The following is a 23,500-nucleotide window of genomic DNA, read 5'->3' on the forward strand; positions in this document are numbered from 1 at the left end:
TTCAGTTTAGCAAACTGGTTACCAGTTTAAATAACCCTTAACAGAAGTCCTTTTCATTTCGCCTTTTTTTCTGTTTACTAAGATTACTGCGCTTTTACTGCACAATATTACAAAACTTTGCTGCAGGTAATGATCACTGTTTCATCTTAAGCGTATTAGTGCAGCTGGCGACGAGAGGTTGGCTGTATAAGCTAGTGAAACGATTTTCATTCGCCCAAACAACAACGAACACTTTTGACCCAAACGGAGGCCCACGGTTGTGTTTTTCCATTTCTGCAAATTCCCTTCTTATAGCTTACAGTATTCGATAAACTTTAAACATAATCTTGTTCGTACTTTAACGGAAGCTGTCATTCCAAAAAACAAAAATGTTACTCTTCAACAAAATATGATATTCTTAAAAGAAAGTCTAAAGTTCCAAAGCTGCACTGTCTCAACACACTTTTAGAACCCACAGAATTTAAATACAAACGTTGTATTTAAAAATGGGCTTCTTGACGTAAAAAAGGCACGAAACGAAATGTACAGGAATAGAAACGGACAAATGAACGATCAAGGAAATAAACGAAACAAGATTTAAGAAGCAAAACACATAATACGCGACATTGAGATCCGCAAAACAAAATACGTAGCAAAATTTACAGAATATTTTAAAGTGATTCAGTCAGACCATTGTATGCCAATGTGCTGGAATCGGCAATAGATTTAAAGCATGAAATTTATCGCCATTTCAATATGCTTCGCTTTATAACTGTATTAAAAACTAGTAGCAACAACCAATAGTGCGATTTGTTCATGTTGGAGTTGGTTAAGGAATGAAGGGCAGTTGTAGAAAATACTGATAAAAAATCGAGGTTATATGCCTTGTAGACAATTCAGCGTGCCTTAAACCGGCAGGCATCTAACCACCGTGTGACTCGATATAAAAAAGTAAGTAGATAGCACATTAAGAAGCTGTTGAAAAGATGCAAAACTGAATTTTGATAGAACCTTTTGGAAAAGTAAACGTTGTAGTGCCATAAAAAACGGGTTTTCCTGGTTTGCATAGAGCACACCACAAACTGAAAATATGTTGAGTAGCTCGTTTGGTTGCAGGCATATCATCATGCACAATGAATAATTTTTTCTTGTTTTAAACCTATTTTCAAAAGTAGACTATTCGGAGTGCCAACAAAATAAGATTTTTTTTGCAGAAACAGTTCAATACTTTAACTGACCAAGAATGGGCACTGAAACGTGTAATTACGTTTTTGTCGGTTATTTTTTTTCAGCATGCGCCAAATAAGGCTATTTAGAAAACACACAATTCGCTGAGTACAAAAAAAGAATTTCCTTTAAAACCTTGATCGCATTGAGTGGCACGTGATAAAATAAGTGAACAATCTGGTAAAAAAACGAACGCAAGCTGATGCAAAAATGCTCACATTATACGAAATAAAGCACCGAAAACAAAAAATCCGCATGGTGTCGCGACGCGCACTGAGCCAGTATGACGTCACGAGACCCCGACAGTTACGTCACGGACGTCAGGTATGCAATTGCGATAATGTACGCTTGGTGACAGTTGTCTTTGTTATTCCTCTGGAGGTAGTTCCAATGTATTTCTAAAGACGTGGCTCTTCTATTTTTGCAGCAGCCAGCATGCTATGACTGTAAGAGCCATAAGCGACCAGGTAGTTGATAGATTGGTTCCTCCACATGTCGGACATTGGGGGTCATTGTAAAGTGGTTTCACAACGTCACTGTGATGTAATTAATAGTAGTAGTTAGATTTTATGCTCAACAGGTTTAACGCCCCGTAAAATCTTTGCACTCCTTTGCGAGCTAATTTAGGTTTATGCTAGCTATACAAGACAGGTTAAGTTATCAAAGTATGATTTTTTACGTGAAAAAGTGTATGGTTTATGGTAAATTTGGACACGAAAAAAAAACGTTCAAAATATAAATTTAACTATTTCACATCTCAATTTGATCACAAGTTTTTGATCAACCATATAAAGCTCTTCTGGCAATTGTGTTTTTGTACCGACGCTTTGACGTCCTATACAGGTCGCCTTCGTTAGGATAAATACACTTGACTATCGGCAACCTAAACTACATGTACTGACCTCTTCTCGTCTGGCCCATCAGCTGATCCTTCTCCTGAACCCGAATAATCACCGGATGATTCGTACGATTCATCTGTTCAAAAGTAAACAACAAAGTTAATCACACATTTAGAATAGCTTTTTTCAATCACTTACAAGATCCCAAATCAGAGCTTGGTAAAAAGCAAAGGTTTTAATAAGTGCTAGTGGCGATAGAAAAACCATTTAACGTTTCTCCTGCATTTTTCAATGAACAATTTCAATAAACATTCAACCACTTTGAAACGTCTCAGGTAGGAAAATCCTATTATGGCGTCATAAATACCGTTTTTCATAAAATTCTGAGCACCATATATTACCAACCTAAATATTAACACAACAACCGTCCTTAACCGAAACTTACCGTCGCTAGGAAACGGATCTCTTCCAACGTAGACATTCTTCAGCTGTCCAATAATGTCACGCATAGCGATGGTTTGTGCTTTAATCACTTGATCGGGAATGTGACCGATTATTTCGGGATTTTCTGAACGTTCTTCAACTGACGGACTGTCGTAGCTGCAGATAAAAAGTTTGAATATTATTCTTGAGGTGTGATATAGTTTATGAGTGGCGCAGTGCTAGTCATTGACATGTTGACGAAAAAACAGTGTTACATAAACTGTACAGTCACATGTCTTAAGATTTGAAGGCGAAATGTAGCGAACAATAATAGGTTGTTCTAGAATAGTTGTTTCGAATCTAGAATATTAAATCTAAGTCTTGTATAAATTTTAAATATTCAACAGAAAATGTTGGCGGAAATATAATCATACATTTTTACAAACTAAGACGTTTGCATTTTTGAATTCATAAATTCATATCGGTTTTTAGATTTTTTTTTGAACATTTTAGATTCGAATCCAGCTAGACTCCATATTTTTCTTTGATCATCCCTAATGACAACACACCACCTCCTTGTACAGTTTTGTACATGAGCAGACATACAACACTTAGTGTGTCACAAGCACTTTTTGGATATTCGATACTAACAGTTCTTCTAAACCTCACAACTACTGAATGACGCCATCACTTACGTTCCTTCCGATTCGCCATTCCAGCACGACCGGCTGTCAGTGGCGGCTGCTACGTCGTTACATACAGCAGTAGGAAGATTCGTCCAGTGGTCTTTCGTCGCTCTTAGCATTTCACGCATTTCTGTTACTAAGGATTTCAGGCTTGTGTCATCTGAAGGGTCGCTTGTTTTGTCAGTGTCGCCATATTCATATCTGCACATAATGAGAAACAATTGAAACATGATTAAGAGGGTTGCGGGAGTACACTTGCATTGAAGTGATACAATATACGGGATTTTATCATGTTCCAACAACACATATGTGAGTATAACCCTTAACAATAGCTTTCTTCCTATCATAATACCCACATCATATTGAGTCAAAAATTTTATTGGCTTACAGTGACCCAAAAAATGGAAATACAAGTCACGAAAAAGTACAAACTAGTCTTAATGCAAAGCCAACTTACAAATCAGGATTAGGTTGGCTTGAAGTATACGGGTCCACATTTGTCATGGAGTAATCAGTAAAATCACTTTCCCTCAATCTTTGCTTATGGCGTCTCCTTCCACGTCGAGCTCGTCTAGTGCTTTTCTGTTGGTTGAAAGCAAAACCTTTGTTTTATGCTCGGCTAGGGGGATTTATGAAGAATTGTCTTTAAAAGTTAATTGCTCACAATAGCAGTTATGCCACCAAAAACGTAGATTTAAAAGAAGTAAAATGTCCATGTTTTTGGAACCAATAAATCTTGGACCATTGATCAAATTTTGGTAAAATAAGCCCCATTTAAGTAAAACTTCAGTGGTGCACATAAAAAAACGATTTTCTTCAAAAAATCACTTCACTATTGAGTGGTAAAAACGTAAACAACGTCATTTGTCCATACCCGGTCTGTATCATCACGCTCATCCATTGAACGTTTTTCCCTGGATGCGGTCAAGTCAAATTCCACGGTGCCTTCACCTCGCTTTACGCTGCCCGGAAGTTTTGCGAGATAATTCTCGAGATCCGCTGGAGATGGGGTTTCCCCGTTTCCGTTACTCGGCCATTCGTAAGAAGGAGGTAAAGCGAAAGATTCCATTCCCCCAAGGTTACCGAATGGCATGAGAAACTCCCCACCAGAGTCGCTAGTGTTGGCTTTTGGTGGAGTTCCACATAACGCGAAAATCTAAAACGCATCAGGTTGCAAAAATGGCAAATACTGATTAGCTTGATGACAATTTGATTGACCTAAAATTGCCAAACGCGACAGGCGTTGAAAATTTAATTTTAGGCACATGAATTTCGCTATCGTTAATAGTAGTGATTAGATGTATAAACCACTTCTGTTTGGGAAGTTGCACTGTTTAAGACTCCAATGCAACACGCATTAAAACGACTATAAATACCGAAATAAAAAAGAGTTTGTATTTTGTGCCTTAAAGTGCAACCACTGGGGTTATGAAGTCCAACACAGCCTAATTTACAACTCACTGACCACAAGTACAGCTGTTTGCAAAATCAATGCAATCTGAAAATGTCGTAGTGCATTTTTACAGCCATTTCGATTGAAATGCTTAAACAAGTGTACCAGGCGACGGGCCAAACACAGTGAAATCAAAAGTTGCGACAATAATATCGCGTAAACAGAAATGTTCAGTGCCATCATAGATGGAAAGTTCAGTTTTAACAAGGCCACGGCACCTTGAGGCAAACTAAACATAAAACACTGTAATCCAAATCAGCATGTTTTTAACATCACAAAATTGGAAAATGTGTCATTTTGGGATCGGTAACTTTGCTGGTAAACAGGTTTATATGGACCAACAAAAATACCAAGTACAGCAAAAATGGCATAGACTTAGCTTTTTGTGCTTACCGTGGTTTGAAGTCGCAGTTTACTGTCTTGTAACGTCATAATTGCTTCGGAAATTCGGATGGCAAACGGGTCGAGTACGCTCTCTATGTTGTGGTGACCTTCAAGGCGATCCAAAATCAATTGCATGGCGTCTGTAATATAATTGAGGTAATGAATATGGAGAATAGTGATTGTTAAGTACCAGAGAGCAATTTAACGAACAGAATGATTAAATTGTTTGATGAGAAACGCAGTTGTCTTGGGGTTAATCTTAAATTGCGTGTTTTTGTATCAATAACCCCATACAATGCCAAGTAAAATATTGATATAGCATTAAACGCTCTAATTTGAAACACATATTGACAAAATTATTAACACAAACAATATATGCCATCCGTGCATTATAATACTCGCTTGGGTACTTCATAAAAACTGTTACAATTCAACAAACAAAGTAGGTTTTTAATAACACATATGGATGACAAAGCTGAAACTTGTCTATAAATGTGTAGCAAAACACACTAATTGCTTAAATTAAAAGTTTGGTGCAAAAAGAAATTTACAAGAGCTCAAACTGTTGTAATGTTCACGTAATGTATTTTGCACAGTACATACGTTAATTCAGTGTGAAACATAGACAAGTCTTGTTTAAGATGAAAACAGCTTTGTTTATTGTGCACATGTCAAGATGGAAAACACAAGCGGTCTCGTCTGTCGAAAAGTGGCGTTTTCGTAAAGTTGCTAGTCAACTAAAATTATTGCCTCAATGTAAACGTGATCGGCTTCTACAAGAATGAGCAACCATTGTTTGTTTCACCTAACATCAGTAATATGGTTAGCGATTTAGTTGCGCTTGTGTAACTGCAACTGACAACGAAGCGCTTTCTGTTTGTGAATGCATCATCGCGTTTTTAGTTGACATGTGAAAACTACTCGGTACAGTATTACAAAGAATATATGTTACATTTTTTACCGACCCAAAATACCCTTTTTAACCCTGATGAAAATGGTTTAAATTTAAATGTTAAATCTCTCTATTACACGCACTTAAGGTAGCTTATTTAGCAATTAAACAGCATAAATAACTATGAAATGCTGATAGGTTTATTAAAAAATAGAATTCTTGGCATTTTTGTGGGGTACTAATACTAACTTTATTAACATCACTGTATGATAATGCGCTCGAAATTGACTTGGATGAAGCAGAAGAGGTTAGAGATAGGCAACTGTGTATTGCAAATGTTGTCTGGATACAAAAAATAAAAGAGCAGTTGTGTATCTGGCTGAACCGGGATAAACTTTTGACTGGTCTGGGACATTTTTTTGCGTGTTTTCGGGCAATTTAAAGTGATTTTGGCTCTGTTGGTTATTTGACCAAAACCGCTGGTGCAATTTTCCAGCAATAGTGGTTAGATGATTTGCTGTCGGCAGTGAATTGGAAAAAATCTGCGGCGCTTTGCGCATGAAACAACAACCAGAAACTGGGCAAATATACAACTGCGGTTCTTCACCTTTACTTTTACATTATTGGAATAAGATACTTTTAAACGCAAAAAAGTTTAAATGTATGTGGATCGCTATGTGCATGTATACCTAGATTTGCGTGAACGCATTCAGAACTCGATTTAAACCAAAAGGAATACATTCTTTTCTATTTTGTTTTACAAAGGCATTCAAGCATCAATACAACCATTGTGTAGAACTCAAAAAATGCGGTGAAACCAACAGACATTGTGACATTAATTAATGCTTACTACTTTTGACGTGAACCAGTCAAGGTAAGGCAACACTTGAGATTAAGTTTCAACGACATTGGTTTCTCCACTTCCCATGGGAACAAGTTAAACCACTTACAAACTGTGTTATTGGGTGATAATTGATTGGAACTGGCTTATTGTCTGCGTCACAACGCCTCAACAATAAACAAGAATCGTTGAAGTGTGACGTAGCGAAGGCTAGATCAGTTTACAGTGTTTTCACAACTTGCTAGATGTTGTTACGTTTAGTGGCAGGTGAATAACGGGACAGCTTGGTAAACTCTTACGTTTGTTTTGGTGAATTGGTAATTGAAGGTGTTAAGCTCAGTGACCTACCAGCTTTCCACAGAACGCTAATTCCTGCTATAGCTTTGTAATAAAGAGGTAAATTCACATTTAATCACCGACAATGACCAAAATTAAACACATATTAAAGAAGGTTGTCAAAAAACATAAATATTCGTTAGGTAGCCGAAAAACTGGCAAAATACAGCAAATCGACACTACTAGAGCTCAAAACTAAAACTATATTGGGTAGTTGTGTTTCTTAAGTTGAGAAATGAGAATCTTAAACAGAAAACATTTAAATTTTCACTCAAACCAGGGGGATTAAGCGAAGACTTAAACGAGACAGTGACCGACAAAAACCTGTTCAGCAACCTGCACTCAACGTTACCAGCAACGCCTAAGACACCAAAACAAAGTCAAAACAAGTTGCTATTTTAAGATCGAGCAGGAAAAAAACATACAATACCGAGTGCATCTTGTCGTGCGTAAAGTGGACTTGACAAAACAAAGCGACGAAATTGGGGCTGAACTTGGCTCCCGCCCGCCAAAAGGCCGCAGCTAATGCGATAGGGAATCCGTTTGTTATTTTAATGGCAAGAAAAACCGAAAACACGAACGAAAATTGTCCGCCCTTGGGGTCCATTGTACGGCTTTTGTATGTCTAAGCTTGTTGAAACAGGGATCGGGGTTGGACATTGTCAAGCACTCAGGTTGGATACTTGAAACTTATTGTTACGTTTAGCTTGGAAAGTTAAGCTGTGGTCGCTGAAGATTGTTGCTCGTTTCGCGCTGAACAACGTCTGATGGAACATACCACGTTTTAAGTTGTATCATAATTTTGTACCACGCAGTCGTGTCTCTCTTTTTTAAAGGCAAAGTTAATATTATTTTTGCCTAACGTCACTTGCGTTTTAAGTTGCGTAATATTAAGTCCCATGTCAACTGCTGCAATATACAGATGTATGAAATCTAAAGAAACCTTTTATTGGTTAAAGCAGAGATTTTTAACCGGTGTTCCGCTGAAGACTAGTGTTTCGCAAGAAATATATTAGTTTGACTACTTTTCCATGGAACACTGACCGAAAATTACTGGTGTAAAAACGTTCTCTTTCAAAGGGAATTTACCATCATAACCAGTTTGCATGTTCCATCGTAATTTGTAAAATGTTATGAAGTGCAACACAGAAGGGAAGAAATATATAGAAAAAAGGATTACTTACGCGTATATATAAAACACACATTATTACGACGAATGCTCGGTCACAACCGATGTGCACTACACTAAAAGGAAACACAAACAATTGAAACTTACCTATGTATTCATTCCAAACGGAATTCAAAGTATTGTAATCATGTAGACACCCCTTCATAATGTTGAGGCAAAGTCCATGACACGGTTTGATGGAAGTGATTCCTTGACATTTGGAGCAATACGACATTTTCATAAAGGCTTTCGTACATTCGTGAGTCGGATCAAACTGTAATAACAAACAATTGACAATGATTTGTGAGACATTGTGTATGCAGAAATCCGTCGTCACCCCCAGTGCTGATCAACAACAATGGAACTGAATATTGTGATAATCCTTCACGACAATACTAACGCGAATTATGGTATTATTGTCGTTTGATGTGATCAGCTTAAAATACAACCACAATAAAATCGTTCGGAGGAGTTTGACAAAAGACATATCCTACTGCAATAATTCTTTTTCTTATCGAACAGTTCTGCATTTTCCGCCAACTAGTTATAAATCCCAAGACCTAATCAATAGGCTTTAACTCCCTTAATACAGGTATCACATTCCTAACTTACATAGAAAACTTATGTAATATTGGCGTTGTGTCTTTGTGAGCTTGATCATAAAAAAATGCAAGACACATTTTATGTTGGGTCGCTATAAGTATAAAAGGTGGCTTTGAAAATAACGTCTATATTTAGAAATGATGTTTACATATGGCTTTCATTCTTATCAGCAAAATAACATTTCAATCCAAATTCGATGTGTCACGATATTGGAAAAACAAACATTGGTTAAAGACCGAAATAATTAGATTTTCCAGAAAAAAATCACAATAGCCAAAATATTCATGTGTAATCTCATTGTAATATTTAAGTGACATTGTACCAGAGTCTAATATGGCAATACTAAAATGCGTTTTCGATATTAAAAAGTGGGATAACAATTGGATGATTTTAATTGCCTTAAACACGCACTTAACTTAACTAGATGTAAAATTGTGTACTTTAGTCTTGGCGTTTGTGTCATTAGAGCTAGTGCGTCAATCAACACCAACGCACTTTGATAATTATGACTACCATGAGATGTTTATAAATAATTATGATTTGCACAAGCTCTTCTTTAATCTTGCTTTGACTTTTACGGTTAAATCAGCTGCAGGCAGTAACTTAAGAGGTTTGGCCAATGTTTAACCTTAGATAAGTGGTTCTTAAACTGTGCTGGCGCAAAAAAAACGTTTTTGCACCGTCATTTCAAGTAAAGGGACTTTGGGGCTTGACGTCGAAATGGAGATCATCATTTTAACATATTCGTTAAAAAGAAGTCGCATCCACCACTTTACATAGTAAGTTTCTTTTTAGCGTATGTATTACGCCTACGGTTTGTAGTGTATCGCAAGCTTAGCCGGTTTTAGAACCACTGCTTCATTGGGGTTTTATGTCGGAAAATGCCAAGAAACATGGGTTAAAGTTATTAACTAGTTTCATTTTTCTTCCCCAGTGAGATTAATTTCCACATGACAGTGCGGTTTCCCACCTTGGCAACTTTGAACGCAAGCTCCTTGCCGACCTCCAAACCTCGAATGAAGGATCGTGCGGTGATGAACGCTCGGTGAACCTGAGCAAACAAAGGCAATCTGGTTGCGGGGTCGGGTTAGAAAAATATTTGTCATCAGCTGGTGACAGGAAGAGAAATTGTTGACACAAACTCACTGAGGCAAAACTCTTGACCAACCAATGCTTCAGGTTTTTATTGTATTTTTAAAAGCAATAATATTTGAATAAAAAAATCATGGCACTGTACAGCCTTCTTTACACATTAAATAAAACAGCTTTTGCTTAGTTAAATGATCTTTATTATTACTACGACAAGCGATTAAACACTGGATTAACTTTAAGAGAAATACATACACGCATGGACAGCTGGCGTGGCATGCCTTTGAAGGGTTGGAGTCCATCAGTGTTGCTCTTGTCCCCAATACATTGCATGTATTCATCATCTATGATGTAGTTTGAGTTCATCAGTTTAAAAACCTTCTGTAGTAGCGAGGTAAAGAAGTTGTCAAAGATCTCTTCCATAAGCATTGTTTCCCCACTGAACAGAAAGAAGTTGATAACAGCAGTAAATTACAATATATATTTATAGCATATTCATGTTATGTGACATCATTTTTAAAGATAAACTTTAAAGGACCAAATCCTTTGTTATTCGTTAAAGTTTTTACCAAGTTTACAAATTATTGGATAATTACACAAGCCAATGATATCAGGGACTCATTTCAATGTCTCACGCTATATTTAAGGAACTTACTGGTAATAGCTTTTTAGGTTGTCAAATAAGTTCATAAAAATTGCAGAATTGTCCACATACAAAGACCCATATGTACGGAAGAAAAGTCCATCAAGCGAGTTTTTGGCATTGTCAACCAGTTTTTGAAAAAAATCTGTACAGAAATTTAATACAATTAGAGCTGATGGGTCTATTAAAACCAGAAAACAGTTAAAAGTGGGTATCTTTTGTTCAAAACAATACAAGTAATACTTTAGTTTGTAAGTTGTGGCTGGGTACAGTTAAAGATAAATGCAAATTTGTAAGGTTAATACAGTTAGCATGTCATGAATTTGTACGAAATATTAGGGGATTGTGGTGGATTTAAAATTTACATCAAATTTCATGAGTGTTTTGGGGATTTTTCACTTGCAAATGCTACACCAAAATAAACACATGATAATTGGTTTTCAATTAAAGCTAATTAGATCATTTTGTTGATGGGCCCTGGTAATTGTCAACAAAAAATGTATTAAAATGGATTAATTTGCTTTGTATTTAACCTACTTTGTACAAAACATTCCGCGACAATAAATAACTTATGTGTTTACATTTAAACATTGCTAAACTGTACGTACAATGTCATAAAATTGTATTTAGGTTTTCAGTTGGTTTTTCCAAAAGTTTGAAGACATTTTTGTGAAAGGAATTGGAAAAAAAGGGTCGATCAAATGGACCATGTCACAAACCTACCTAAATGGGGTGACAGAGCAATTTGACAGAGAAAGACGGAAGAAATAGTATTGTAAGTAAATGGGGCGTAACATGAAGGAAGGCTAGAGGAAACCACTTAAGTGTGCCATATTTTTATCACAAAAAAATTTTAATATATGCTTTTTTTGCATCGCTGTTACATAAATATTGTACACAAGACCTATGATGTGTATAAAACAAACACAAAGAAGAGAATTTCCAGTACGTTGGTATTAGTTTTAAAAATTGACACGACATCATCATAAAAGTGATTTAGGCTGGCAGCTAATTAAAATAAATTTTAATTGCAGTTAGATTTTAACATTTCCTCAATGGCGCGTCTGGGTTGTTGCAATCAAAAGGAAACTCTGGGTGGTCCAAAAACTCAGATTACTACTAAATCATGACAGCTCATATTAGCTCCAGCTAATGGGTTTGGGCATTACATGACATTATTGCATTGAAAAGGTTAGGTTTAAAATAAATATGCGCAGAAATACCAGAACATCCGTTATTATTTCCCATCAGCTCAAGAGTCACAATAAGGTGTTTTTACAACTTTATGTATATGTTAAAATAACTCAGCATTATGACCAGGAGTAACCACAAGGAAAACAGCACAAAAAAAGAAAAATTGTTTGACATCTGAAAATTAAAGCTGGATTTGGATGAAAATCAACTCATTCAAGCCAATGTACACAAAGAGAAAAACCACACAACAACTGGGTATGGTTTTCTGACACTAGCGTCAACAAACAGGGAAAATTAATTAATAACCCAGCTCAGAGTGGCCTAACTAAACCTTAAAGGGCAAATTCCTCACAGGTGGCAGCCAAGTTAATGATTTGGTCCCATAACTGAAGTTGGTTTGTAGCGGAATTCTACGAATGTCTGTGGCGGAAGGCTTACCTGCGAATAAGACTGCAATGTCGGGCTTCAATGAAGCGCCCCAGGTAATTGGAGATGGAATGTAACGCACAAAGTCGTTCGCCTGGCCTTTCAACTATTCGTTCATTGCGCATGGGGAATAGGAGTAATTAAGTGTCAATACATCTGTTTACAATAAGTTCGCAAGCCGTATCTATGCAGTAGTGTTTCAAAATTTGGACCGTCTTTACATTTTTGAAAACAAACATTTAAAAAACACAAGTTCTTTTCAAGATGCATACCGGCCTTTCATTTGAAATTTTAACCGATTGGGGCGGCTTTAACCGAACGGTCAATCTACTAAGGTTTAAATGCGAATTTCTTTCGAAAAAACGTGTGAAAAACTTGAGGAAGGGGACCCAGTAAAGCTTTTATGTTCAACTAATATGAGTAAACTGAACACGTACAATAACAAAAATTCAACAAAATAGTTTTATTGGTGCGAACGTGTTGCGAGGCAGACATAGGACATTTGAGTCGCCGTTCTGAGTGACATTCCGGGAAGTTGGAATCCCGTGACAGAAGTGGGGATTACGGGGACAAACACAGCTGGACTCTAGCACTCATCTGTCCACTTCTAATGCACGACAAGCGACCATACAATCTCCACAAAAACCATTACTTCCATTTTTCTCAGGAAACACTTTTATTCCGCAAAATCTTTTGACTATATTATTGTTGATTATAATAAATTATTACTTTGTGTTTTTCCTAAATGTCCCTGCTCACGTACATAACACAGTATGCGTGGCATGCCGTTTTGGACAAGTTTGACATTTTAAACAGCTGCACAAGACAGCAAAAGCAACGTTACCTGGAGTGTTCAACACATGTTTCGCTACCAATTAACAAACCGCAGGAGAATGTTAAACAGGAAGACAGGCGGCTGTTTTGTCGATATGTGCAAGCTAGTTAACAAGAAGCAAACAAGAACCTGCTTACGGGGTCCATAGGGTCCATGTTTACCGTCTCTATCAGTCACCGATAAAACGCATTTTCCTACTTCTCAAACACTCGTGACAAAATGGGGGCTTATGTTTGCCCACTTAAGGTAGATTTTAAGCAAACCGTACAGAGACAGGGAGTTTTAGAGAAAATGCGATAATAACTTGCTGTATGCAATTCAAAGAATAAAAGAACAATCTTTGAAGTACATGTTACCTGGTTTTAACGACACTACAAAAAGCCTTTCCTAATTTCTCAAATCATTGCATTAGGTACTTAAAACTGTACGGACATCAAAGAACTGTTTTTTGAGGATTCGTTGTTTAAAATCCTTTAACAAACCCATGGCCGTCAAACAAAGTATTGCCAAGATGCCGAAAGATGTCGTAGCCTCCAGGGACAAGGACGACTGTTTGTCATCTGCTTGCACAGGCTGCAGTAGCGCAAGAATGGGCAGCCTGGTCTTTCAGGGGCGACTTGTATGGGGAGTATTGTTTGGTTTGGCGAGATCCCTGAACAGGCTGAACGTGCGAACTGAATTAGCCGGACCTGGAAGGCGCGATAAGCATCTGCAGACTTTCAAGAGTGGTCGTCGAATTGGCCAAGTTGTCGCTTGGAATTTCGGACAACACATATTGGCCATTGTTGTGCTGGTCTCCAAGGGCTTAGTGTCCAGGTAATATAGCGCATACACGGGGTGAAGCCATTTTAATAAATTCGCAGTTGTTTCTGATGTAATGAAGTCGCAGTATTAAAGACCTTTGTATCATATTCTTTCTCGGTAAAAATCAAGAAAGTCTGGGGTAAACAACTCAATTTTCGAAAAAATCATTATTGTTTGTTCTGCATTTTAAGTCATATCAAAAAGTAGGGGAAACGTTTTTAAAGTGTAGTTGTTAGTAACCCAAAACTGCACCTATTATCGACAAAATGTCCCCTTGCCCACATGCATAACTGTAAACACCTGTACAGCAGCTCGCGGCAGAATGTAGCGCTGTATTGTTTACAACTACAAGTGTCGGTGGCTTCAAAGAGAATCACCTACGAGCGGTGTCTTGCATTTCAGCCAGAGGGATGCGATCGAAGGGATAAGGCTCGTCAAACACGGCAAGAAAGGCAGATGAATGGACCGAGCAACGTGCGACGGCGGTCAAGACGCAGCGGGGAGCAAATTAAGCAAAGACAAGGCCCGAGAGAACGAATGAGCCGATATATATGCGCTAATGCCTGGCAAGAGGTTGCGGTAAGATGAAAGGAAGTTAAACCGCACTCGCTTCGAACGACGGCTGCCAAGGCGATTAACGATTTGGAGCGCTGTTTATAACTTGCGGCAGTGGTGGTTACTGGTTATGATTATAAATAGGAAAATTGTAGGATTTGTCTCGACGAGAGAAACGAACACAACAACCTAAATGTCCACATCATACTTTTGCGATTAATATTCCTTGGATTATTTCACGCTTTTGATTGAGATTTATGCATATTTCTAGGCAGTTCTTTAGAAATGTTACGTACATATTCATTTTCTAGCAATATTGGCAAGATCATATGCGAGTCTTAAGTAAAAAAGCTACCTAAATTGGGATTCAAAATAAAGTGAACCTTTAAATTTTCTCGCAAATTAGTTTTTAGCGTAAAAACAAGAGAAACGCTTTGAACCATCGCTCCAAGTAAATGCTTATCATTGTTCAGCTGTACTGACTTCTGACGTAAGCTCCTGGCTAAAAAGCTACGTACTTGACCTCTGAACCGAGTCATGCTCCCGGCGATGTTGAGATATGTTATTGTATAAAGTTTTCTTTTCTACAGCCGATTAACAAGTAGATAGGGGCAGGCTAGAGTGGCCAATTACAATCGCGATAAATGTCGTCATTCTTGCGTGTATGACGACATGACCAAAGTAATTTGTTCACCTTCGGGATAAAGCTGGATATAATGAGACGGTTTTACCTTGAATCAAATTCTATATATAACGCGAATGGGACAGAGTGTTGGAATTATAGGCTACACTTCCTCAATCATGTATAGTTTAGACGTTACTTCGGTGCTAGAAAAACGGTTTCAAATAGGGAAAGCAAAATAAACAAGACATTGCTATGGGATAATGCTTTCCTACGTCGGTAAAATCTCGAGTGGCAATATGATAATGTTAAAACAATGGAATAAAAAACATTCTAAATTTGCTGTTTTTAATATGGTAAAATTAAAAATTGGTACAACATCTGGAAACGAGACATTATAAAACTTACGTTGATAATAACATTTCAACCTTTAACCTTCTTGTGACGTAATTATTTTGAACGTCACTCGGACGAGATACATTACCGAACAAAAATGTCTAATATTAAAACCTTAAAATTATGCAAGCCATATACGATAAACATCTTTCATCATTGGCCAGTCAAACAATGGGTATTTGGTTCAACGTCAACAAAATGTATTACCTGGACAACGGACAGGCCCTGACACCAAGCAAGACAATGCTCAACTGGAGCAAAGAAAAAAGTACAAACAACTCCATTTTTGGTGCCACAAACTTTTCGTTGGGCGCTGACACCGTCGGCATGTGGGGGTCAAACTCTGTCGTCAGTTCCTGCCACGATTCACGACCGCGTGCCTTAAGGTATGTCACTCGTAATTGCTTGTTATGTTACGTGCAGGAAACAAATAGGCTTGGCGAATCAAAACAATCGGCCGCAGGACAGCACTCAACCATCACAAAACCATACCAATGACACAGCACAATACCGAGGAAACAAAACGGGCTTTGTAGCGTCTTGTCTTTTAGGTGATGGCTAACAATTTAAAACCGTATGTAAGATAATTTGTTGCTGTAAACTTGTTTTAAATCATAAATTCATCTCGTCGTGATTTTTATTAATTCTTTGTCGTTGCGTTTGGACCAGTTTCGGGAAACAGTCTTCCTGTGGCTGTCTCAAAAGCCAAAGCAAAACTTATTCCTGCCCTTTTATTTGTAGAGCCATTATAATAGAAGTACTGTATTAAGATCGACCTAATGACTAAAACAACAGCGGAAAAGGAAGTAAACGGCCGAAATCACAGGAAATTAGAAACAGCTGAACGATAAGGTTGATTGTAAGCTACAAAATACACGATAAGCTACTTTTTTCACCCAACCGCATTCATCTAGCCGCCTTGTATAACCAACAGGCGGTATGTTACAGCGGTTTGTAAGCAAACTAAAAAATGCCAATTTAGACAGTTTTTAGCATGTAACCGTCAAAAGCGAGCTCAAACGAGAAGAAGGTATTAGTGAACGATTTTAAACGCTTGAGCTACCCCGGAGCCCCGCAAGTTACGTAACAGGATAAACCTTGTTTTCAATATTGCTTCAACAAATTTATACAATTCAGTTACAGTACGTTAAAAATAATTACTTCGAAAACGACTAAAAATGTGTAAATCTCTTTGAACAAAACTTTATGAAGCCTCTTAAAAAAATCGTAGGACCATAACAAATAAGTTTGTGTCGCTTTTAAGTAAATTGAAGGCATTATCGCAATGATCAAAAATGCTCACATTTAATTTGGTTTAAATTTCAATGTATGGCTTAATCAAGGCGAAAAAAATGCTTTGTACACAACACAAGATATCGCCTGTAAAAAACGAACAAATTCACGCAAACCAAACATGGAAACAATCCGGTGTACGAAGAATAAGTAAAAACATTATGTTTCAGTAGGGAATCCATAATCATATTGCAATCGCAGTTTACTGATATTCGATTTTTCGTGACAGTTTACTAAATATTTGCCATCTGTTACACATAACACAGAAGGTCCCATGGCGTCTCAAGCGTGAACAACAGCAAAATCAGGTAAGGGAAACCCACTTTTTCAACTGCTTTGTGTTCCATTTCTCGCCCATGTAATAAGATTAAGAGCAGTTTTAGCGACGTGTGTCTGACTGCAGTATGGACGACGTTGAGTGTTTGGAAAACGACTAATTAAGATCGTGTTATCGTATACGAGGTCGATGCTGTGACTGTAAACACAGCTGGAGAATTTCACAGTGACCCACCAAACAGTTTCCATCAACAAACTGGGTTTAAACTAAAAGCTCGAAAGACGCTTGACAACCACAAAGTTAAAACTTTGGGATTTATTTAGTACAATTAGGGCTGTTTGAAACGAGAAGTCGGGAATCAGATGTATTTCGAACATTACACAATACAACTGTTACAATTCACACAACTTGAGCATTATCAACATCTTCAAACAGTGCACGCATTTCTTATTTGTGTTAAAGTACTAATTTTGTTTATGCATAACATTTTCCACTTAAGAACAAAGCTTATTTGTTTTGGCATTCACAACATTTTTGTTTCATCACCCCTAACTTGCTTTGAATTTTGTTTTACACGAGAATGAAAGAAGAAGATGCCCTCATAACGTGTTACAAGTACGTCGTTACAATCTCCAATATTTGTCATAACCTTTTGAAACACAAGCAGGCCATTATCGATATGTACAAAGTACCGGTATACACACCTAACAATAAAGTTTGTGGTCGTACTTCCAACATAAGTTGTCTGGCGTGTTGGAGAATGACGCACAGGCTGAAGAGGAATGTAACTTGAAACATCTGACTATTTATCAGCGTTCTGGGAAAGAGTGACTAAACCCAAACAGTAAAGGAAACCAACAGAACCACTTTTTCCAAAGGCAAAATCCTTCCCAAGCAAAACATGTTGATCAAAGAATACAACGTGGTGTCATAAAACTGATCTAAAACAGTTTTAAAATCGAACTTTCAATTTTTATTTCGAGTGACGACGGCAGTCTCAAGGGCACTTGTGGTCGAATCTGGCGGCCCAGTTTTGTTGACGGCTCTTAATATCAGCCGGATATTCCCTTCACTTACCCGCTGCGATAAGACAACAGCGGCGTCAGTTCTCGAGTTCAAATTCAATTTTGAAGCCAGGACACTTTCGCCTGTGCCGGCTTTGTTATCACCTCTGATAGCGTGACAGCCCTCCATCGGCTTGGCCACGCTGAATTTCACTTGTGTGGGGCGCAGTGCGGATTGTGGGGGTCAACCGGGCCCTTGAAAACTGATACAAGTGCAACAGAAAAGCCACGAACGTCGCCCCGCCTAATGGGAAGGGCAAGCGTGAAAGGCAGCTGACAGAACTGGCTGACTGTAATGGAAGACGTGAACTTGCATCAGGGAAAACAAACTTTCTGCTTGGGGTAAAACACATATGCGATATTCAGGTGTCGATCACAGACATAAAATCTCGATCAAAGCCGCCTATTTTACTGCGGCAAGGTAAGATCTTGCCGAGATCGCGTCACTTACAAGATACGATCGCATATCACGACAAGATATGATCAATGTCGAAGGATGCCAAGAGGGGTCATCACAAAAACTACACCAGCGGTAAAACATGCAGAGTATAAAAAGCACCATTGAGTGAGATAAGGATGTTATTTCTCCACAACCGGGACAAAATGGGGAAAACTATGCCCGACTTGAGCATCGCTATTTTATACTTTTGTGTATCAAACAAACGTAACTTGCACACAACGGATAACCAAAGAGGGAATAACTAATGAAATGTCACTTCGTTATTTAAGTTGGGTGACCTTGTGCCCAGCAGAAGGCGGGTGTTTTAGTTTAGGCGTTTTTCGACATTCTGTAGTAGGTTTATCACGCTGTATACACACGCACACAAACAAAGACTAAAAATAATACAGTGACCCCGTTAAGGGGATAGAAACCCGCGCTGCACTCGTGTGAGTTGCCTTCGTAAATATTTGCCAAAGCGCCGAGCTGGCGTAGTCGGGCGCAAACAGAGATTTATAATGGTGGCGTCGACAAGGTAAACAACGCAGCTGCAACGAGATTCACTGCCTCGCAGCATTTACGAGCATATTACCGGAAGACCTTATTTCCATCACTTTGGCAGCGGGTTTTGTAAAATTTTACTCCGGAAATGTCTTGTTTGGTTGTAAACTCCAACTTGGAACTCGAGAATATTAACAAACATCATAAAAACCCCGTGTTTAAAATGATTCATTGAGTTTACGTTGCTGAAGAGCTTCACTAGCACACGTAAATCAACAAAATAACCAACAAAGAGAAGTATGTGTGCAACGTGTGTTTGTAAACTCAGGAGTGCAGTCTGTACAAACAATGTTACAGTTTTTGAAAAACTTCAGTCATTAACTGACTTGGACAACTGGAGACTTCTTAAATCAGAAAAAGGTTGATGAATCAACTGTTGTGATTCACAGTCAAAAGTGTAACTGTTTTGGTAACAACGTTTTCTGCAATGTATGAAGCGTTTTCCAGGTCTTGTTAAGTGTCTAATATATCTAACACAGGTTGAAAGCCCACAATAGCTGACCTTACAACTATGAGAGGTTGGTAAATATTTTCACGTTTGCTTTGCAATTAATTTTAAAGATAGAGCATCGATCGTGGAGGTCGTATTCTGTGTTCAATATACGCCAACAGTCTTTTTTTCCCATTCAACAGTACACAAGGCTAAAGAATATTACATAAAATGGGTGATGGCGGGGAGAAGTTAAACGTCCACGCAGATGGGATTTGATAACCCTGGAGCTACGACATGACTCATCACATAACACACCCACACTCGCATTCGAGATTGTTGATTCACAGCCTTTGCTTTTGGTAGGGGAATAGTCAAGCATAAAAGTCATAGCACCCAATGCACTCTAAGGACAAATTGGTGCATTCTGATCGTGGTCCAATGCCGATAAGACGAAACTACAGCCCTATTATGCTAGTTGCACCAAACTACATTGTTTAGTCTCCTTTCTCCCCGAGAACACGACAAAAACTCCCAAGGTGAGTATCCTACTTTGTGGTACGGACTGGTGGTTTCAGGAGGTTCAAGCGGTTCGGGTGCAATTACCGGCCAACGGCATCGCATCTCGGGTAACTTCACCTGGGCACTGTCGCAATGCTTTCACGTTGGCCGAGATTTGACGCACGGCCAAGTGTGTTGGCCGCGAGCGATCAAGACAAATTTCACTTCCGCTCTTAGATAATTTGTCGGGAATGTTTTTGATATCGGTTCAACGTGAGGCGAATTTGGAGGCTTTTGACATGTTATGTCTACACTTGGAGGGAGCGGCTAAGAGAAAGTCGCACATTCGTCTGTAGCCTGTTTTATTTCTTGCAAAACAAATACACAAAACCAGAAAACATGGGAGTAAAAGTGCCACATTGAAGCTGTTAACCAACAAACATCTTTTGCGCCAACTTCCTTGTTTTTTTTCACAACTTTTATATTTTCAATCACAGACTTCAAGCACATCCGATAAAGTTGAACGACCAAAGAATCAAAATACCACGAACGGGTGCATATGGTCAACTAAACGCATGTCAAGAATGCAAAGGCTTAAGGGCCCCCTAAACTTAGCTGGATATTGCAAAAGCGCTGTGTTTGCCAAAAACAGCCCGAAATTGCAGCCAAACCAAAAAGAAAAGTCACTTGAGTACCTCCGGGGTGGCTAGACAAGGACACGCCAAATTCCGTGAAATCAAAAACGCTGGCACGTCGTCGAAGGGTAACCGGATCGAACCGGGTGATGCAAGTTTGCTGGGCGGTGTTTTCGGCGCAAACAAGGTGCTAGGGCTCAGCAATAGGGGATGAAAGGGTGAAGGGCTTTGAGGCGGACCTTTGGTGGAGTTATGGCGAAGTGCAACAACCATAACAGGAAACTTAGACGTGAGGTTGGCGGTTCTGGCATGCCGATGTCACGCCAAGGATTTGTGTGGCAGCGTCAAATGATGGTCGAGCGGACTGTGCCAGGTACGGCTGGACGATCTAACCGCCGTTTGTCTGTAAGTCCATGAATGAACGGGTAATTGATAGTGGAAGGTAGCCATTATCAGCCCACAGACTAAGATGGGTGCTTTGACATATTGGCATGAAGTAATTGTTTGTAATTTCGCGGTTAACACGCACATTATATACACATACAAATTTGCGTTGGTTGTAAAGCACATATCTATGAAAGCTCTTATTGGGACTACACACACACACACACACACACACACACACATATCATAAATTCAGTTTCGGACAAACCATTTCTTAGGTAAAGATTGTACAGCAATGTTTTGTTGTATCGACGAAACGTTTTTAAACGAACTTTACATTTGTACTGATGATGTAATCAATTTCGAAAGAAACCTCTGCGTGTGATAAATCGTGGGTCGTTCGAAGTTTGTCCAACACCTCTCTAGTTTCTACAACAGGTCTAAACTGATCACCAGCGGTGAAAGGGTTTATTGCAGTTCGCTTTTGTCCGTCTTTTCCCCTACATCCATCATCACGGGCAATTAGGAACAAAAGTAAGACCAACGCGGGCGAAATTCGTCGCCGCACAGCGATAAAGGTGAGCTTTGTGCTCGCACAAAAGGTGACTTAAAAGGTGATTGTAAGGCTGAAAGTGGTGGCAGGGGGGACGTCCTTCTAAACACGAAAGGCAAGAAGACTCCCGCACGGTCGCTTGCCCATGGAGACATGGGTCAAATGCCGATTTAGGAAGGAAGTGATTGGCAATGAATCGCGACCATTTGACGCAATTAAGTTTTCACTTTAATAGATGCAGAGTGCATAGAACAATAACTTGTAGTAATGGTTACACATATTAATAGGTCACCATAGATATCCACAACAATTGACAAAGTTATTTTAACAAAAAAAAAGGCTGTATAGTTTTTGTGAAAACATAATGCATCTTTTTATGTAAATTCGGTAACATATGCAACAATAGTGTACAAATATACATACGATTTACCAAAATAACAAAATAGTTGCTTCTGGAAAAAAAATCAACTTGCGTTTAAATCTCAACAGAAGTTGTGTGGATTTATTTTACTATCCAAAATACAAAGCAGTTTTTTACACCTAAACAAAAGCCACTCTTACCATCAACTTTAGCTGATTTGTTGCTGAACATGTGCTCCACCAAAGAACACTTACGCTCCACTTGGATCTCAAAATCCAGATTGCTTTGCGTAATGAGGTTGGCTTCCACTTCATTCGTGCAGCAGCTATATTCCCGTGGGCACATCTGCAATGCTTGGCCTAAAAATAATTGACCCAATGAAATATATATACATCAGTCAATATACATTTGAACCATAGTGATTGAGCATACAATGTTGTGTGCATGAATGCCTGAGGGACATAATGTGTAGAATGTTTGCAATGTTTCACCAAAGAATACCAAAATACATTTTTTTTTAATTTTTCGTTGTATATGGCGTAATTACTTTGTAAAAATGTATTTTATCCAGCCAAAAAATGAGTCAAAAATACCATTAACAGCAGTATGAGGTATAGGTTGCTTTAATCCGGAAAGCTGCAGTGCTCTTCGAGTTTCTGTGCATGGGTCTGTTGCACGTAGTCCTCTTCTGTTAGTTTTTAAAGCTGTGGCAATTGCTGCCAGTGATAGTCCCACAAGCACAAGCCTAGTTGTGAAATGCATAGTCCTGCTGATGCAGTTTAGCACCATGATTGTGTAAGTTTATATTTTTGCACACCCTTGGCAGGTGACAGCTTCTTCGGGAACTTGTTGTGAGTTTTAGTGTGAGGTGTGAGCTTTTCTGTAGCTTCACAACAAAAATAATTGTGGTACTCCAAACAAAAGATACTCTTGCAACAAAAAAATCAAAAACCTTCCAATACAAAAAAATAAACTTATTTACACAACAAAAACAGGTGACCTGTAAATCAAATAAAATTAAAAAAGGAAACATCCACTTCAAACTTACAGAAATAAAAAGCACTAAACAAAAAGCATTTTTTTAAATGCACAAAACATTGTCAAACTCTACAAACATGCTTTATGCATATTGCATTGAAAGGAACAAATATATGTAGAGAACTAATTCAAAACATATTATTGTTAACATCACAGTTTATCATTCTTAAAACACGTACTATGATCAGAAACATTACATCATGCAATGACTTTTACTTTCCCTGAAATCACTTTTTCTGTCACAAAACGTATTCAGAACAATAACTTGCCATTACTGAACTTTACTTTGTACAAGTCTAATGTGTTTGTGTAGTTTGAATGTGTAAGTGAGCTGTGAGTGTGATTTGTCTTCATCTGCTGCTGTAATCCTTGAAATCACAGTTCCAAACTAAATCTAACTAAACACAACGGGTATATAACACGCTATTGTCTATTGTTTTCTGTTTGAAGTAGGAAACCATATTCTATTTTGCAAAAGCTGCAAAAGCGAAATAAAACAAACAATACATAATAAACAGGAAAGCCTTTAGTCTCCTTACATACAGCAACGAACAAACACGCTATCGCTA

General features: G+C 38.3%; 2 protein-coding genes across 2 annotated transcripts; one reads left to right on the forward strand and one right to left on the reverse strand.

The window, feature by feature from the left end:
- Positions 1-459: 459 nt before the first annotated feature.
- LOC145222776 (glypican-6-like) lies at positions 460-22,907 on the reverse strand. The gene is made up of 13 exons (XM_080088977.1): positions 22,487-22,907; positions 22,094-22,252; positions 10,576-10,708; positions 10,176-10,359; positions 9,802-9,882; positions 8,337-8,502; positions 5,001-5,131; positions 4,029-4,310; positions 3,612-3,736; positions 3,164-3,355; positions 2,491-2,645; positions 2,109-2,181; positions 460-1,742 (listed from the first exon to the last, which is right to left on the reverse strand). Exons 1-13 carry the CDS (start codon positions 22,680-22,682, stop codon positions 1,622-1,624), a joined length of 1,998 nt encoding a protein of 665 aa, XP_079945103.1. The 5' UTR covers positions 22,683-22,907; the 3' UTR covers positions 460-1,621.
- On the forward strand, positions 13,443-15,397 carry LOC145222796 (uncharacterized). The gene is made up of 2 exons (XM_080089006.1): positions 13,443-13,834; positions 14,225-15,397. The coding sequence occupies exons 1-2, from the start codon at positions 13,503-13,505 to the stop codon at positions 14,280-14,282; spliced, it is 390 nt and encodes a 129-aa protein (XP_079945132.1). The 5' UTR covers positions 13,443-13,502; the 3' UTR covers positions 14,283-15,397.
- Positions 22,908-23,500: the final 593 nt, after the last annotated feature.

The sequence above is a fragment of the Phallusia mammillata genome, chromosome 4 (genome assembly GCF_965637545.1).
Source record: "Phallusia mammillata chromosome 4, kaPhaMamm4.hap1.1, whole genome shotgun sequence".
NCBI classification, from domain to species: Eukaryota; Metazoa; Chordata; class Ascidiacea; order Phlebobranchia; family Ascidiidae; genus Phallusia; species Phallusia mammillata.

Bases quoted from the DNA above. Each gene is read 5' to 3' on its own strand.
- LOC145222796 (XM_080089006.1), top strand. From the start codon at position 13,503: ATGGCCGTCAAACAAAGTATTGCCAAGATGCCGAAAGATGTCGTAGCC. The intron at 13,835-14,224 runs GTAATATAGCGC...CTTGCATTTCAG, and splicing joins TCCAAGGGCTTAGTGTCCAG to CCAGAGGGATGCGATCGAAG.
- LOC145222776 (XM_080088977.1), bottom strand. From the start codon at position 22,682: ATGGTGCTAAACTGCATCAGCAGGACTATGCATTTCACAACTAGGCTT. The intron at 10,709-22,093 runs GTAAGAGTGGCT...ATTTCTGTACAG, and splicing joins CAAATCAGCTAAAGTTGATG to ATTTTTTTCAAAAACTGGTT. The intron at 2,646-3,163 runs GTAAGTGATGGC...TTTTATCTGCAG, and splicing joins AATGGCGAATCGGAAGGAAC to CTACGACAGTCCGTCAGTTG.